The sequence below is a fragment of the Mytilus trossulus genome, chromosome 1, assembly GCF_036588685.1.
Source record: "Mytilus trossulus isolate FHL-02 chromosome 1, PNRI_Mtr1.1.1.hap1, whole genome shotgun sequence".
In the NCBI taxonomy this organism is placed as follows: Eukaryota; Metazoa; Mollusca; class Bivalvia; order Mytilida; family Mytilidae; genus Mytilus; species Mytilus trossulus.
Genome location: NC_086373.1, coordinates 92,911,710 through 92,930,438, shown reverse-complemented (window position 1 = coordinate 92,930,438; position 18,729 = coordinate 92,911,710). Strand labels below are relative to the sequence as shown.

At 32.5% G+C, this 18,729-nt stretch overlaps 1 protein-coding gene across 2 annotated transcripts; it reads right to left on the bottom strand.

Annotated features, from left to right (window-relative positions):
- Nucleotides 1–5,454: 5,454 nt before the first annotated feature.
- On the bottom strand, nt 5,455–17,164 carry LOC134690993 (protein SSUH2 homolog). 2 transcript variants are annotated; one of them, XM_063551179.1, is made up of 13 exons: nt 16,931–17,164; nt 13,929–14,263; nt 13,583–13,729; nt 12,581–12,653; nt 12,068–12,197; nt 11,737–11,797; nt 10,999–11,123; nt 10,445–10,507; nt 9,594–9,754; nt 9,069–9,161; nt 8,053–8,155; nt 6,704–6,802; nt 5,455–5,839 (listed from the first exon to the last, which is right to left on the bottom strand). In XM_063551179.1, the coding sequence occupies exons 1-13, from the start codon at nt 16,966–16,968 to the stop codon at nt 5,693–5,695; spliced, it is 1,575 nt and encodes a 524-aa protein (XP_063407249.1). In that variant the 5' UTR covers nt 16,969–17,164; the 3' UTR covers nt 5,455–5,692. The 2 variants fall into 2 exon arrangements, with proteins under 2 accessions (XP_063407249.1, XP_063407256.1); XM_063551186.1 differs by lacking the exon at nt 16,931–17,164 and adding an exon at nt 16,629–16,748.
- Nucleotides 17,165–18,729: the final 1,565 nt, after the last annotated feature.

Here is an 18,729-nt window from a genome sequence, read left to right as displayed (position 1 = left end):
CAAACACTTATTTGCGGTTTGATTGTATTATGCAATGTCTTTGTTTTTTTCAATGCTTTATTCATAGTATAATTTATGATAATGCCATGCCTGTAATTGTATGTGAATCAACAAAATAAAACATGAAACTGTTGCTTTTGATCATATTATAAAGACAACATATGTTAAATGTCTCTATTAAGAGTACTTTTATTTACAATGCATTGGAAAAGTAGGATAGGACCCCAACTTTTTTTATTACTAAGTTGGCATAGGACATCATTTTTTTTTCAGTCAAAAAGCCATAGGGTTGTAACTTTTATTAAATGTTTTTTATTTTTTGCATCGGTCCTATGTGACAATAAATTTTGACCGGTCCCTAATCCTCTCAAAAAAATGTTTGAAGAAATTTTCTTTTTATTTATGAAATTTAAAATGAGAAAAATTGAACCCAATTTTTTTTAATCACATCCCCCTTTCCCTTATTCCAAAACTAATCTCAATTAAAATTTCTAATAGAGTTTGCAACAATAACTGCTCATTTAAATACATCATAAAATATTAAGATGTAAAAAAAAATGCTTGTTATCACTGAATGGTAAAGATTATTTTAATTTATCAGTTGGTGGTAAAAAGTGAATATACATTGTAAATTGTATATAACAAAGATTTAAGTTGATTCTGGACAAAGAAAGATAACTCCAATTAAAAAAAATCTGGCTATTGCACAATATTGTGCAATAAGATATTTCTTGCTTACTATTCTGGACAAAGAAAGATAACTCTAATTAAAAAAAAAAATGCTATTTCACAATATTGTGCAATAAGATATTTCTTGCCATTGCGCAATACTGTGCAATTGAAAAGACTTGTTATTGCACAATACTTTTATAATATAATAATTTTAGATCCTGATTTGGACCAACTTGAAAACTGGGTCCATAATCAAAAATCTAAGTATATGTTTGGATTCAGCATATCAAAGAACCCCAAGATTTCAATTTTTGTTAAAATCAAACCAAGTTTAATTTTGGACCCTTTGGACTTTAATGTAGACCAATTTGAAAACAGGACCAAAAATGAAGAATCTACATACACAGTTAGATTTGGCATATCAAAGAACCCCATTTATTCATTTTTTGTCAAAATCAAACTAAGTTTAATTTTGGACCCTTTGGACCTTAATGTAGACCAATTTATAAACGGGACCAAAAGTTAAGAATCTACATACACAGTTAGATTCGGCATATCAAAGAACCCCAATTATTCAATTTTGATGAAATCAAACAAAGTTTAAATTTGGACCCTTTGGGCCCCTTATTCTGTTGGGACCAAAGCTCCAAAAATCAATACCAACCTTTCTTTTATGGTCATAAACCTTGTGTTCAAATTTCATAGATTTTCTATTTACTTATACTAACGTTATGGTGCGAAAACCAAGAAAAATGCTTATTTGGGTCCCTTTTTTTACCCCTTAGACCTAAACTGTTGGGACCCAAACTCCCAAAATCAATACCAACCTTCCTTTTGTGGTCATAAACATTGTGTTTAAATTTCATTGATTTCTATTTACTTAAACTAAAGTTATTGTGCGAAAACCAGGAATAATGCTTATTTGGGCCCTTTTTTGGCCCCTAATTCCTAAACTGTTCAAATCAAAACTCCCAAAATCAATCCCAACCTTTCTTTTGTGGTCATAAACCTTGTGTCAAAATTTCATAGATTTCTATAAACTTAAACTAAAGTTATAGTGCGAAAACCAAGAAAATGCTTATTTGGGCCCTTTTTGGCCCCTAATTCCTAAAATGTTGGGACCAAAACTTCCAAAATCAATACCAACCTTCTTTTGTGGTCATAAACCTTGTGGTAAAATTTCATAGATTTCTATTCACTTTTACTAAAGTTAGAGTGCGAAAACTAAAATTATTCGGACGACGACGACGACGACGCCAACGTGATAGCAATATACGACGAAATTTTTTTTCAAAATTTGCGGTCGTATAAAAATGATGTTACACTTGCCAAGAAATTACATAACTTTTCAATTTGCGAGGTGCAGGAATCTTATATCAAATAAGCAACACAAGCTCTTTTTTGTGTTGCTTATTTGTACTCCTGCCGAATCAAAATAAAGTTTTCTTATCTTATCTTATCTTAATATCTGTATACAAATTGAAATGATGTCATCTTTAAAAATTGGAGTTGTCTTCCTTTGTCTAGAATTGTTGTTAAATCAACTACGACCAACGCAATCTTTAATTTTACTTTCTACTAAGCAATCTTTACCTTTCAGTGCTTATAATAAGGATGTTCTTATCACAGGCAGAACACCCTTTCTGTATTGGTCACAACTTTTGGAAATTTTGGTCCTCAGTGCTCTTCAATTTTGTACTTGTTTTGGATTTCAAACTTTTTTCATCTGAGCGGCACCTGTTAGACTTGTGTGGACGTAAGGCACGTCTGGTGTATACAATTTTAAATCTGATACCTTTTGTTAGCTATTATTCGTGTGTTTCTCTGTCCCAAATTTAATCCCATTTTATTTGTATTGTAGTCCTGTCATGTAATATTGCCATTTTGATGTTATAATTAACATTGAAACGGAAGGTTTTGCATGCCACAAAACCAGGTTCAACCCACGATTTTTGTCTTAAAATGTCCTGTACAAAGTCAGGAAAATGAGCATTGTTATATTTTAGGTCGTTTATGTGTGTGTTACATTTTAATGTTGTGTTTCACTCAGTTTTAGTTTGTAACCCGTTTTTTTTCCCAATCGATTTATGAATCTAGAACAGCGGTATACTACTGTTGCCTTTATTTACCACAGTGCTTACAATCACTTTGATTTACTGTAGCTACTTATAGTTTCATGTACATCCAATACAACCAATCGAGTAAGTGGTTAGTCATTAGGTTATGAATAAGGGAATCTAGCAGACTCTATCAATGGTGCGTTGTGAATCCTCCTACCGTAACGGATAATTCCATTTCTATCCAGAAATAATCTTTACTGTTTCACTAGTGAGAATCTTTTGCAGGTCGGTGACTTCAAGTTTAAAATTTTCTCTGAGTATTGTCTCTGCTGACAGCTCATTATCCATAGTTCCATAGCTTTTTGTAAGCAGACTGGGTTCCTGCTCTTTAACTTCGTACTTAATTGGCCATTTTAACTTTTTTGGATTCGAGCGTCACTGATGAGTCTTTTGTAGACGAAACGAGCTTCTGACGTAAATAAAAGAAATAATCCTGATAGTAATGATGAGTTTATTTATTTCCTTTGTGATTTTTTTTATTTTACAGTTGGATACAAATCTCAGAATAAAGGCGTCACTTGAATCGTTTTGAATAAGGTGCCGTACCGAATAATGTCCATAATAATGGCGATTGTTTGTAGCTGCTATTATATTTTTACAGAATGGTGAGGAAATTAAGAGTTTTGACTGTAATTGTATCTTCATTTACTTTTCAATGAATCCTCTTGTCTGTTGCTCCTTATTAATATCCCCATATCAGTAAAGTACCTCTGGTTGTCGACGAAATCTTCTGATGGTGCTCTCCGTCTCGATTTAGCGATTTAAAAGTTTGTTGGCAAGTCCGAGTGGTCCTGTTTCCATGGCAATTTGGCTAGGAACTGTCCATTTTCAAATCTTTGAAGTTTGTTAATTTATCTGGAGGTGCTTTAAATATTTTTCTGTTTCAGTTGGATTTATCCCAAGCGACGCCAATTCTACTTCCAGAATTTTTTAATACCTTTCTGTTCCATATGATGACTTTAATTTGAAATTATATCCATAAGGACGGGTGAAATTAATGAAGTCTTTTTATCGGTAACTGGTCCTGACAATAAATAGCAAATTTTGTAGCTCCTTGCTGTAGTTCTATCACATATTTACACTTTATCCCCAACTATCTACCAGTAAAAGTCTGCTCCCATAAGCAAAGGAATTTCAAAGTGTGCATGTGAACTCAGAGGATGCGCAAGTTTAAGACTTCTCAAATACAGCAAATTCTTTACGTTACGAGACATTTTGGTCTGCATAGGAACGAATATGGTTGGATCAATTGTTATCTTTTCTACAGAATCGGTCTTTTTATAAATAGTTGCAGATTCAATATTTTAAAACCATATATCCTCAAGTGGTAGTGCTCCGAAAATATTTGCTTCTACGTAATTGTGTTCAAAATGTACTGATGCTATTGCGATTTTCAACAAAGCATTCGAGTGTTGACGTGTGCATTACAGCTGTCACGGCTTTATCTCCATATAGACCTCTTGAAATTACTGGCTGTAACTTTAAATCAGCTACCTATCGACCTTCACACAGACTTGTATGGTGCTTCTTGTTGCATTTTCGCCATTTATTCTACAATTTATATTCTTTGACAGATGCGATCTAAGCCAATTTAAACACATCTTCTTACGCGTTACTACTGCAACACTGTCGCTTGGGTCTTTTATTAGAAAGGTGTGCTCCTTTAAAAAATACGCAAGCATGTGTCCCCTTTGTCATTTTTGTCTGTGTATGGTCATACCAGCATATAGAACTTTTTTGGTTTCGAGTATTACTGATGGGTCTTTTGTAGACGAAATGTGCGTCTGGCGTAAAAACAAAATTTAATCTTAGTATCTATGATGAGTTTATTTATTACAGTGTCCGGATATATAAAAAGTGTTTTCCACTGTAAACACCCGAATTTTAAGTACTTTCAACATGCACAACGCTGAAAAGTAGAGGGAGCATTGCACAACCCAAATGACATTTTTAATGCACTCAAATAAGCCATATTTTGTTATATAAAATGCTGATTTGTGACCTCTCATGTATAACTGCCAGTAACCCGAATGTAAATCACAAACTGTGAACATCGATGCATCTGCCAAGCAAGCTATTTTAGGGCGATGATATTCATCTTTGATTATACATTGGTTAATATTATTGTAATCAATGCACCATTTAACAGTCCAATATTACTTCCTGGCTATACCAACCCCTGATGCACAAACAGACTTGGAAGGTACAATTACCCAATTTTCAAGTTGATCATTTAATAACACAGTTTCGAGCTATAGAATTCTAGACTTTGAATCAAATTTTTCGAAAAGTGTTTTTTAAACCCTTTTATTGAAAACAGTATCGTAACTCTACAAAATCAATACTGACCTTCCCTTTGTGGTATGGAACCTTGCTATACAGTTCCATAGCGATCCACATACTTATATACAAGTTATTGTCTGGAAACTAAATCTCTCCAGACAATGACAACGTCATAACATTATGTGGTCATATTAAACTTGTTCATTTACTTGAACATTCGTCCTGAATTGGATATCTTCGTGACAGTAAACATGGTCGCAAAATCCAACAATTTGATATGCAATCAAAAAAAGTATACATTGATAAATATTTTTTTCTGGCAGTAACATTAATTATAAGCTGTCTAGTTATTTTCGCCTAAGCATATAAGACAATTCACTAGTTTACATTATAATTTATTTCCAGTTAAGTCTCAATAAAGAGGTCCTGTTTCTATGGCACAGATGATTTCTATAAACAGATTAGTAGAAAACATGATACATTTGTGTATATGGCACAATCTACTTTTGCAATTAGTTTACAAACAATGATAATAATATACATGTACAGAATGTATAGAGTATTTGAAATTGATTTTGATACAAGATATATTTTTCTGATCAAGAGTACAACAGTTTCTATATTATAGAGCATCCACAGCAGCATTTCTGGGGATAGTTTGGTGCATACACTTTCTTCTCAAAACCATACACTATAAAATCAGAATCTCCGTCTTTCCATTTGTACATACATACAGTTACTGGTACAATTCGAACTCTCTGCCTCTAGAAAAAAATAGGTGAAAAGTAATTAAAGATATCATTAACCTAAAAATGTTAATTGTTGATAACGTAAATATCAATCATTTTCTTTTTTTTTTAATAGAGAAAGCTTAGTACATGAAAAATAGTAGTAGATATATGTCTCTCAGTTAAGTTTTTAGATTAAAGCTTTTGCAAAAATCCATTATTTTCGCAGAATAAAATTGTCTCACAAGTTCCACCTTTTTTCTACAGAGAATGAGCTGGTTTTTGATTCCTTAGTGTATTATAGTGATTGACAAACAAGCTATCTTGTAGTTTACCAGCTTTGCATGGAATTTGTCATTTAGCAGAATTGGCCAATTCTGTTGGCTGTCTAGTCATTAAAAAATCATGGGAGGAAATGAACGTTAAAATAAGTAAAAAAATATAAATAAAACGGTTCTTAGAAAGTTTTATAGAATCAAGTAGACACAAACTACTGAAACATTTGTCTTCAGATATATTCTAGCAAACCATTGAAAAGAAACTATATGTATTGGAATCATCAAAACAAAACCATTTTGAGCAGCCAAAACAGGAAAGGTCAGCTGTTTTCAATTTTAGTCAACAAATATATTTAATTGCACAATATTCAAACTTTCATGGCAAGAGAATAACCACCAAACAATGGTCTTGGATACATTTAAATTACTACTGATAAAATGAAAGACTAATATACCATTTACCTGAGAAGATAATTATCGATACAAAGTACCTTTATCAAAGTTAACTGGTGTACTATAAAATCGAGAATGGAAATGAGAAATGTGTCGAAAATACAAAACCGGACAAAAGAGCAGAAAATATCCAAAGATACCCAAGGGCACCAATGTCTGTTAGACTTACCTGCATTAAAATAGCTTTACTTGGGAATTGATGTTTAGCGACCAGTGTTGCTGAGGCTTGATTTACTTCACTGTCTTGGAATTGTGTTATTGGATACACCTAAAAAGTAAGTAGGACATAAATTTCTTTGTATACGAATAAATCATAAATGGCATTGCTTCACAAAATGGTGTTTGATTTATCTTTTTTTATTGATTCAATGTAGCATTCCTAGTTTATATAAGGAATCTAAGGTACTGGTGAGATATAATTCTTATAATTTGACAAAAATGTTAAGTTTAAAAAGTTCTGTTTAATTAATGACTATTACTTCTTGAAGCTGTAGGGAAACTAAAACTTTATTTTAAGCAAGAATCTATCATTTCAAATACTATCTTAATAATAGTCAAATTCCACAATTTCATACAAAATATGAACTGGTTGCAACATATAGCACTTAACGCATTTGACAAAATTGATATTCATTAAGTAGGTCTTGAAACAAGAACTGTCAGATAATATATAAGTTAGTTATCAAAGGTTCCAGGTTTATATAATTTAATACGCCAGACGCGCGTTTCGTCTACATAAGACTTATCAGTGACGCTCAGATCAAAACAGTTAAAAACCCAAACAAATATGAGGACCCAAAATTCCAAAAAGTTGTGCCAAATACAGCTGAGACAATATACACTTTGGAGTAAGAAAATCCTTAGCTTTTCGAAAAATTCAAAGTTTGGTAAACAGGAAATTTATAAAAATGACCATATAAATATGGAAAAATGCTTTGATAAATATAGATTCTTACATTGGTACCAGTGGATTATCGGATTTATCCAATCGAGATAGTTAAATTATCAATTTTAAAGTCCGAGCCGCCTCGAGATTGGATAAATCCGATAATCCACGAGTAACTATGTAAGAATCTGTTTCTCTAATGATTAAAAACATTTTCTTGTTTTGTTAATCGAAAAACCCCTTCGGGTGCCTTTCACATTGCACGAAGTTGTATATTTCATTAACACCTGTTATAGCATATTTTGAATCATTCAGTTAGCTAAGAAGGTCATGACCCTTAAAATCATCCAATGATCTGTTGAGATCACAGTTAACCACACGTTGATTAAATTTTTTTATACATTGGGTTCGGAAAGGGATAAATTTCCATAGAATTAGAGAAAGTGTGTTCCATCGAAATCAGGACCCTTTTCAAGCTCTTTTTAAAATTGAAACACAAAAAATGAGATTAAATTATAAAGATGTAAAACTTGTTTTTAAATAAAATTATCAATATTGATGACAATTTTTCATTACATGTAACCAGACGGTCATTCAATTAAAAATCTTTTCAGTTATGTTTTGATATTTACCCTTGGCATTGATTCTTCGAATGCTACTTGTCCTTGTGCTTGCTTTATAAGATGGTCTGGCAATGCTGTTCTCTCCACGATATGGTGGTCTTCCTCTGTATGCCTATTTATTGAAGCCAAATTTTACAGTACAGATATTTAGAAAAAATGTTAAGATGAAATGTTCCATTATAGAATGATTATTTTCTTTGTTGTTTGCAAAAACATGATTTAAAAAAAATGTCTACTAAAACACTGACATAGTTATTGTTATATACTTGAAAATAAAGGATTTGTTACCCTTCCGGAGCACCTGAGATCACCCCTAGTTTTTGGTAGGGTTCGTTTTGATTATTCTTTAGTTTTCTATGTTGTGTCATGTGTACTATTGTTTTTCTGTTTGTCTTTTTCATTTTTAGCCATGGCGTTGTCAGTTTGTTTTAGATTTACGAGTTTGACTGTCCCTTTGGTATCCTTCGTCACTCTTTTATACCAATTTATGATACAAAACTACAAAAAGCACATGGAAAAAACAAAGGAACTCGACCTTCTAATGCAGTTCTGGAATGTATAGTAAAAGCGATTAGTAAGTTTACTTATTTTGAATTTTACCTGGATTAACAATTTGTTAGGAATGAACATTACTATTGGTCTGGCGACTTTAACATATTATTGCCGAGGTATCTTTTTTTTTTGCTTTTAATTCCAGATTCTCTTAAAGACAACTCTTAAAAAAATAAGAACATATTCACCTCTTCCCGTCTAATGAAAAATCATTTATTTTCCTTCTAATTTTCATAGTAAAAGGATTTCCATGCACTATGCACAGATTAGACAATACCTGGTCGTGTTTTCTGAAAATTTGAAGCTTAAAGCGTTTGCTTTAAATCTTCATAAAAAATTACCAAGTATTGTCTAACCTTTACATATATCACAGTTAACCAATTACAAGAAAATGGTGAACACTCATAAACGTTAGGAGTGAAATAAAGTACGACTTTACAGCTTTTACTGCTTTGTCAGTTGGTCAAACTTACCATTTGATTGTAAGACATATGTAACACTTCAACTGATGGTAACCTCTACACAGGGGACATACAACCATTCCTCTTGTGTGGCATGTGCCACAGCTGGAAAAAAACATAGTTGTCTTATGTGACTCAAAACTGAACAAATACACAATTATTCACTATCATAAACAGTTTCCTCAACAAAAACATCACATCTTATTGGTGGTTTACTGTTTTATTTGTAATTACGTATAGAATGCTTAACTATAGGAATTTACTGAAATATAAAGTACTTTTAAACATATCTTTCTTACCATTTACGTTTTGTTTGTGTAAAATGAGGTGTTGGCAAAGAAAGCACACTTCCATAACAACTGACAAAAAGAAATTACATTTAGCCGTGCAAACTAGAAAATACAAATTGACCAATTTATGTAAACCCACATGTACCAAAACACATAACAAACAAAACGCTAATGCATTCTCCGTCTAGATCAAACTAGACACTTAGACCTCGAATCCGCGGTTTTTGTTCATACTAAACATACTTACTCCCGAAATCCACTGCCATGACACCAAGTACACCTATTATCATCTTCAAACCCATGATGGTGGTGATGATGGTTGTCATGATGACCATGGTGGTGGTGGTCGTGGTGATGATGGTTATGCCCCATTCTCATTCCGGAACCATTACAAGTAAAGCATCGAGTCTGGAAGAAAATTAGCATTGACATATACCAGTATAAGCTTTCAATTCCTTTATTGTCTATAAAAAAAGAAAGCGCTAGGATATTCTTGAATGAAACAGCAACCAAACGATAAAAAGAACCAAAAGGCATTAAAAGGGCAACATTCAGTCAATCTCTACATCTGTACGAGTCTATGAAAATAAATTCAAGAAACATTTTTTTTATATCTGAAACCCTAATAACATTAAGACACGATGACATAAGACAAACACTGACGATGCTTCTGACTTCAGATGGAAAATGCAACAGAAACGTAATGCGGACGGACGGGAGGAAAAAAGATAAACCAGTATATCACTCTCTTAAAGCAATTGTTTAAAACACGAGTGCTAACAAAAAGTTATCTGGTATCTTTTGTCCCTCTTTAACAGAACATTGACCAATTATCTATAAATAAAAATGTTCCAGAAGGGAATTGAAAAATTATAGTTCGATTCCAACTTTGTCTTTCTCATAATTTTGTTCGAGTATGTTATTGAAAAAAAAGTGTCCATAAAAATATGTCCACTCCCATTGGTCAACAATTTTCGATCTGTCCATTATGACCGACAACAACTATGCTACATACTAGTATGTTATGTTAGAAACAATGCTTTCTATTGCAATATTCATTTGAATAAGGAATAATGTAATTTTCAAGTTCATACTTACCCTTCCTCGACCTTGACATTTGTGGCACCGGATAAACCCTGATGCAAAACAATGATGACAAGGCTGCAAATTAAATTTATGATATTAACTTAACATTGTCACAATATCCTTATACTCAACTCAGAATTGTGAAAATAGGACCTTTTATTAAACTTAGAAATGTGAAAATATAGTTTCATTTCTTATTTTTCTTTGCTCCTGTCGTATTTATTAAAGTGATTATGTGTTGTATGTTATCGTCCAGTTGCAAATATTTGGAACGGCACACTCAATTTGATTAATTTAACAACACATACTGAATTAGTGATAACATCATTTTCATAAACACTTGTCTTAAATCTCTATTCAAAGTATAATTATTTATATTGTACACACTTTATGTACACGCTTTACATATTCACCATTATTGGACACACCCGAAACAAACTTAAACTAGAAATTGGAGGGGAAAAAATGAATGGCAAAATATGAATAGCAGTGTCACAAAAGAGATGAAATTCAAAAATAACGATCCGACATTATCTATACACATATAAGTTGGTAGACAAAGTTACCTTTATCGATGCTGTATGTGGTACCTCTATCCTTCTTACTTCGTTTTTGAAGAGTTGTGATGGTTTGGACTGTATATCCCATGGTCCCGGTGCTGGTCCGTTATGAGGACCATCGATTGGTTGTCCTTTTTAATGACAATTTAATAATAAAATTATTTTATTTCGAAATGTATTTTGTATACATACAATTATTATAAAAGATATTTTTTATTTATTCTCTTCAAACTAGGTGGTAGTAACGTCCTGTTTGTTTTATTTTTTTGCATGCATATTACCGTTATTCAAAACAGTTGTAACAGTAAAATGACAAACATGTAATAAAGGGGACAGTTAGTACCCGTTGGATTACCAGTTGCTAAGCGTTATACATTATGTCCATATATTCAACTCAATGTCATCATGCTAATGTAGCTGAACTATAATTATAACATGCATACATTTATTTTCATTTCCAATCATTGTACTTTTTAAAAATTAAGTTTAAACAACCGAATAGTAACAGTTACACCAAATTGATTGAAAAACTATTTTATCAGTTAGAAAAATTTCTGTTTGGTAAGACTTTGTTAAAATTGTGTTTATAGTGAAGATAAGTCATAACTGCTCTAAAACTATTTTGTCCTTATGAGGAAGCATTTTCTTGGCCCCTAAATCATTAAAAACACTGCAAAATTCCATAACTTCGCTTTTAAGTTGCTAATGCCTTTTTAGCCGAGTATAACTGAGTGATTGTCTTACCAGTATAAGGTTCGTATGCCCATTCTGTTGATCTTGCTTCGGTAAAACTTTCCATAGTGTACTGTAAATCATATATTCAATGTATTACATGATGTTGATGAAACGTTTTCAATGACAGATTATTAATAAATAAGATTTTATGGAGAATATTATTTTCATTGATATTCATTATGTAATATGAAAATCATACAGTATTAAGATTTGATTTGCTAATTTACATTTACTCAAACATTTTCTGTTGCAATTAGTTTGAGGTTAAATCTTAGTTTGACTGGACAAAATGATTTTTCTTCAAAGTTCTTACAAATAAGACTGAAATAAGATCGCTTACGTGAAAGGCACTACTTGACTTTAAGTCGTTGAAATTTAAATCTTCCGCGGCTCGTTTTCCATAGCAACAGTTATCTGCTACAAATTCCAGCAAAGCATCCCTAGCTTCTTGTTCTGTTATTGTTGGTACACTTAAATTTTAATGTAAAACCATCAGAAATCATAGTTTTATAGTAGGTCGAAAACAGTGGTATAATCGCAATAGTTTAGCCCAATGACAATAGAAGACCAAATAACATACAACTGGTAAGTATATAGTCATAAAATATAGCCATAAAACCTAACTAAAAAAAATCCTCACACTGATAAATACAAAATCAAAACAACAAGTTGTTAATTTCATGCTTCCGAAACGCTTTCTGGATTTGTCTTCATTAGGAACGCTCAAATCCGAATATTTGAAAGCCATTGATATTTCTGAATGAACAATTACAAGCATGGAGTTTCGATTTTCTCCAAAGACTTGTTTTATCAAATAACAATATTATTTTCAATTATAACTTGAAATACTAACTTAGATATATTTTGTCTTTCTGGAGGTGGTCCTTTCATTGCATCTTGATAAGTTGGTGGTGGAGGGAGAAATGCTGTAAAATAATAGGTAGTACAACCACGATAAAGGTGTGGTATTGCAACCACGATAAAGGTGTAATGACAATTTGTATAACGTTGACTTTGTTTTATCATATAGTAACCCTGCCTAACCCTGTTTTTCTAATTGTATTCCCCTTAATAAACTATCTCAAAGTTTATATACAGTCAAAGATGTGCTAGATCAACTGGACAGTTTCTTATTTTAGCGTGCTGTGAATGCAGAAAATAGGCTAACTAAAAGTTCATTGTTTGGGGACTTTTCAAAAACTTTAAGCATTGTTAAACAATGCTTTAAGTTTTTAACGACTTTTAAAAAAAATACTTGCTGCAAAAGGGATTACCCAAAAATGTGCTGTGAATATTGAAGTCTTCTTTTACCCATTCTAACAATGGACTCGGATTTCTTTAAACTGAGTTTTTCTGCGCGTATTACTATGTGTTTGTTAATTCTACATTGGCTTAAGGTATAGGGAAGGGTTGATGTCTTACAAATTATGTTTTACCCGCTGCCCGCGCGTGACCCAAGTTAGAAATCTCTGACCTTTTAAATTTTGATTCATACATATGTTTCTGAGTTTAGAATAACGCACATTGCTTAACTTGTTATGTGTATATTTATGTTTAGGAGCCAGCTGATACGCGATTCTGGGTGTGGTATTTTCTTGCTGAGTTGAAGACCCATTGGTTGGCTTGTGCTGTGTTCTGCTCTTTGGTCGGGTTGTTGTCTCTTCAAAACATTTCCCGTTTCCATTCTCAATCGCATTGCTTAATGTAAAAGATCATATTGTCATGCAGATCGTTTATTATTTAATCATTAATTCAGTTACGGTTTTCTTGATTGGCGATGTCTTTTATATCGTTATATTCTTTCTCATATACACAATATTTGCTACTTTAATGAAATAATAGAAAACTTATTTACATTCAGTGAATCCAATATTTTGATATCCTGGAATAGCATCCATCTTTTCCAGAGGTGGTGCTGTTGGTTCAGATTGCTGGTCTGTGGGAGCCTCATTTTCAGGAATTGCACCAGTATACTGTGGAACTGATACCCCCTGAGGAGGTGCTAACCAAATGAATAACAAGAATTATTTTTAAATTGTATTAGAACAAATTGCATTCCATGTTCATATATGAATTAACAATCATTCTGCATTTCCTCTTTCAAATTTTATATATATTTGTTAACATTGTAATTGGCATTTTGTTTTACAAATAATTGTCTTAACAAATATTAAGCATAAAATCTATGTTTAAAAGCCAACCTATATATCCGCTTCCTTGATTAGATGCAGTCGGAGTACCAGGGTATGCACCAGATGGTTGTCCACCAGTATATCCGCCTGCAGGTTGGCCTCCCGAATATCCGCCTGCAGGTTGGCCTCCTGAATATCCACCTGCAGGTTGGCCTCCTGAATATCCACCTGCAGGTTGGCCGCCAGGATATCCTCCTGCAGGTTGGCCGCCCGGATACCCACCTGCTTGTTGACCGCCAGGATAACCTCCTGCTGAAGGTCCACCCTGGTGAGACCCTCCAGGCTGAGGACCTTGATATCCCCCAGAAGATGGATAGGGAGTTGCTTGCCCGCCTTGATAGCCACTGAAAAAATAATACCAAGTTACAATAGTTAGTTGTACACCTCAAAAAAATGAAACATGTGCCAAAGAAATGTACTTTATTTTAAAACGACATAATCTGGTTCTTCCGAGGATTTATGTGTTTGCAATGTTAACTTTGCGGATGAAAATATTAATCAATGCCCATTTCGCAATTAACATGCTACATTTTCTTTCCACTATAAAGCATCACTAAAACAAGAATGTGTCCATAGTACACGGATGCCCAACAACTCGCACTATCATTTTACATGTTCACTGGACCTTGAAATTGGGGTCAATACTTAATTTGGCATTAAAATTAGAAAGATCATATCATAGTTAACATTTGTACTTAGTTTCAAGTTGATTGGACTTCAACTTCATCAAAAACTACTTTGACCAAAAACTTTAACCTGAGCTTCACACTATCTTTTTCTTTGTTCAGTGGACCATTAAATTGGAGTCAATACTTTAATTTGACATTAAAATTAGAAATATCATATCATAGGGAACATGTGTACTAAGTTTCAAATTGATTGGACTACAACTTCATCAAAAACTACCTCGACCAAAAACTTTAACCTGAAGCAGGAACGGACGAACGAACGGACGAACGGAAGCACTGACTAGAAACATAATGCCCCTCTACTATCGTAGGTGGGGCATAAAAAGAACTTATAGTGTGGACATGGTCAGAAATAATTTCAATCTCATATCAGATATCTATTTCGTGAAATATTTCCCGCTGGACATACATGAGCAGACAACAAGTTTAATATCAATATTCTGTTACATAGTATAAGGCCATCAGATCATGTTTTTATACGAGTTGACAGTAGGTCAAATATTTGCTTGTTCTCAAAAGTACTTTATATATCCGGTTGAGGGACAAAAAATTTTCAGCATAAAAATCTAACTCGTTAACACAGTTGGTTCAATTTTAAGACACATATAGATATTTGTATTTACAATGTATAAATAAAGGCAACAGTAGTATACCGCTGTTCAAAATTCATAAATCGATAGAGAAAAAACAAATCCCGGTTACAAACTAAAACTGAGGGAAACGTATCAAATATAAGAGTAACAACACCGAAACGTAACACACACAGAAACGAACTAAAATGTAACAAGGGCCATTTTCCTTACTTGGTACAGGGCATTTTATAAAAAATGGTGGGTTGAATCTGGTTTTGTTGCATGTCAAACCTTCCGCTGAAATGGCAATGTTAATTATAACATTAAAATATCAGACACACTTAGATCCTGTGGGCATATATAATGTATGGTTACCATTCGCTTAGACTAAATTGTTTGATATACTTATTCCTATTTCTGTCCCTGAATATATTAACAGGGACTTTCTTATATAAAATGTACCTGATATAATGGTATGTAATAAAATACCGAGTTATAACTTAGATTGCTGACAAATAAAAATACATTGTGTATAGAAAATAATTATAGACCATCTACACACGCTTAAAAATCAAGTCTTATCCCAATCTTTTAATTCGCCTAACGTGACAAGGTAACACTACGACTCAGTGATTTTAAACATTTTATTTTTTTGAATATAACGGATGTGGTCTTGTGGTCTAGAGCGCCGAACATGAGGCTAAGCGGTCGGTGCTATACAGTTATCAAGGTGTGATGTTGTATCCTGTTAAGGGATAAAACAATTGTCAGCATAAAATTTAACTCTTACACTGTTGGATTCAAATTTCGATAGTTATCTATAAAAATCTATCGATGTATTAATTTACATGGCAATTGTAATTGTTTTTTTGTTGTTAAAATTGGAAACTTAGAAATATGTTGTCTTTTTTATGTAAAATACGAACACAAATAAATATACTTTTAACTAAATTGTATATATGCTATTTACTATCAATTCAAACTTTACTATCCACAGCGCTAAATTATATACACTACAATACCTATATCTGCACAAAAGTGCTACCTTAACGATTGAATTTATTGTAATTGTGAAAATGAAGATATGGTATGATTGCCAATGAGACAATTCTCCACAAGAGACCAAAATGAAACAGAAATTAACGTACTGTACGGAATTGATCCAAATGTCTGTTCAGTTGTACACGAAACTATCATTCTTAAGGGCGACTATTTGAAATGAAACCGATCACATTATTAAGTAAGTTTAACTGCCACCAAAGATCAACAAACAACAACCAAATTTTATAGTAGAATATTAAAAGGTAGATCTACTATATTAGGAACAATGAGGAAGAATGAAACATAATATATTAACAAACAAGAGATATAAATAAATCTTACCTATTACATCGAATTTACATTAAATTTATATCAACTACTTGGGAATTGAAACAAAATAATCTTACCTGTTCATGTCTTATTTCTTTTTCATTCGTTTATAAATTTGTGTAGATATCTATATATTAATGTTTTTTTTCTTAAGGCTACCCACTTCCGGTCTATTGTGAAATAACAAGAATGATAAAAGTTTTATAGAGCGCTACATATGAAATTGACTATTGACACACCTGTGTATTGACCTTTATTTTGGGAAGATGAAAACAGAAAGTGAAAGTAAGCTTAATTAATACTCAACTTCTCAAAAAGTGAAAATTATTATTATAAATTATATAATTTCTTCCCAATATGTCATTTAGATTAGCTTTACCTTTTGCCTGGCCCCAAAAGTCGATCATTTTCCGACATCTTTAGATATGAATGTACACTTTGATTATCAGGGTACACAAACTTCCGCTTATTAGCCGTTTAAATATAGATATTTGCACAACTCGTGTTAGAGTCACAGGTTCAATGTTCTAATTGATAAGTTAGCTAATCACAAATTATTCAGAGCCTTGATACTAATGTATCTTTTGATAAAAATGTCACATCGTGCATACACAATGTAATTAGGGAAACCAATTGAAAATTGATTGAAAATATTAAAAAGAGGAAGTTTTATATCACTATATACCATACAGGAAATATTGCGTTTTTGAATAGAAAGTTATCGATTTTTTTTTATATTTATGCTATAACAAATAAAACATTTACATTTGAAGGTTCGAGCGTCTGCGGAATTTAGATAATCAGCAAAAGTAATAGCGATTCAAAGGACGATCAAAAGTATAAGACAAGACAGACAACGATCACCCACAGGAAAATATCAGAATCTATTGACTTTCATTTAAGATAAATTTTAAAAGGAAACAGTAGTTAACCGCTGTTCAAAATTCACAAATCGATAGAAAAAAATAAATCCGAGTTACAAACTAAAACTGAGGGATCGACATGCATCAGATTTCAGAGAACTGCGACGCAACAGAAACACAACACTAAAAAGTAACACACACAAAAACGAACTATAATATAACAATGGCAATTTCCCAGACTTGGTACTGGGAATTTTAAGATAAAAGTGTTGGGTTGAACCTGGTTTTGTGGCATGCCAAACCTCCCACTTTAATGTCAATGTTAATTATAAGATCAAAATGACAACATTATATGACAGAACTACAATACAAATAAATGGGAGAAAATATAGAGAAACAAACGATTAATAGCCAACAAAAGGTACGTTGTTAAAAAATTAATACCCCAGACTCGCGTCAGGTCTACACAAGAGTAACCAGCGACGCCTTGATGAATTTTTTTTTTAAAGCCAAAACAATTCAAAGCTAAAAAGCACTGAGGACCAAAAATTTCAAAAAGTCGTGACCAATACGACCAGGGTTATCCACCTGGGACAAGAACATCCTTTGATATTATTTAGAATTAAAACTGAATAATATATACTTTTGCAAACAGAAAATTTTATAAAATGACTATATAATAGATACACATGATTAATCTGGAGTGGTGACTAGCTATGGAACAAAAACGGATAAATTACAAAAAATCACAGCCTTGCTAGCCATAACCATTATTACGCTCAAAGTTACGTCACATTTGAATTTCTAAAACGTGTTCCAAAAATTAAGAAAGAACATGTAGGAAATATGCCATCCTTCATACAGTGACCCATGAAAATGAGGTCAAGGTCAGATGAACCATGCCAGGCAGACATTTACAGCTAACAATGCTTCCATACAACAAAATAGTTGACCTATTGCTTATAGTTTTATAAAAATAGACAAAAAACAAAAACTTAACACTGAGCAATGAACCATGAAAAAGTAAAATCACAAAAATTCAGAACTTAGAGGAAAATCAATTAGGAAAGTCCATAATAACATGGCAAAATCAAATAACAAAACGCATCAAAAACAAATGGACAAGAACTGTCATATTCCTGACTTGGAACAGGTATTTTCAAATGTAGAAAATGGTGGGTTAAACCTGGTTCTATAGCGCTAACCCTCTCACTTTAATGGCAGTCTCATCAAATTCCGTTATGTTTACATTGATGCGTTAAATACACAAACACAATAAATAAAAAGTCAAAATATGGGTACATCAGTCATCATA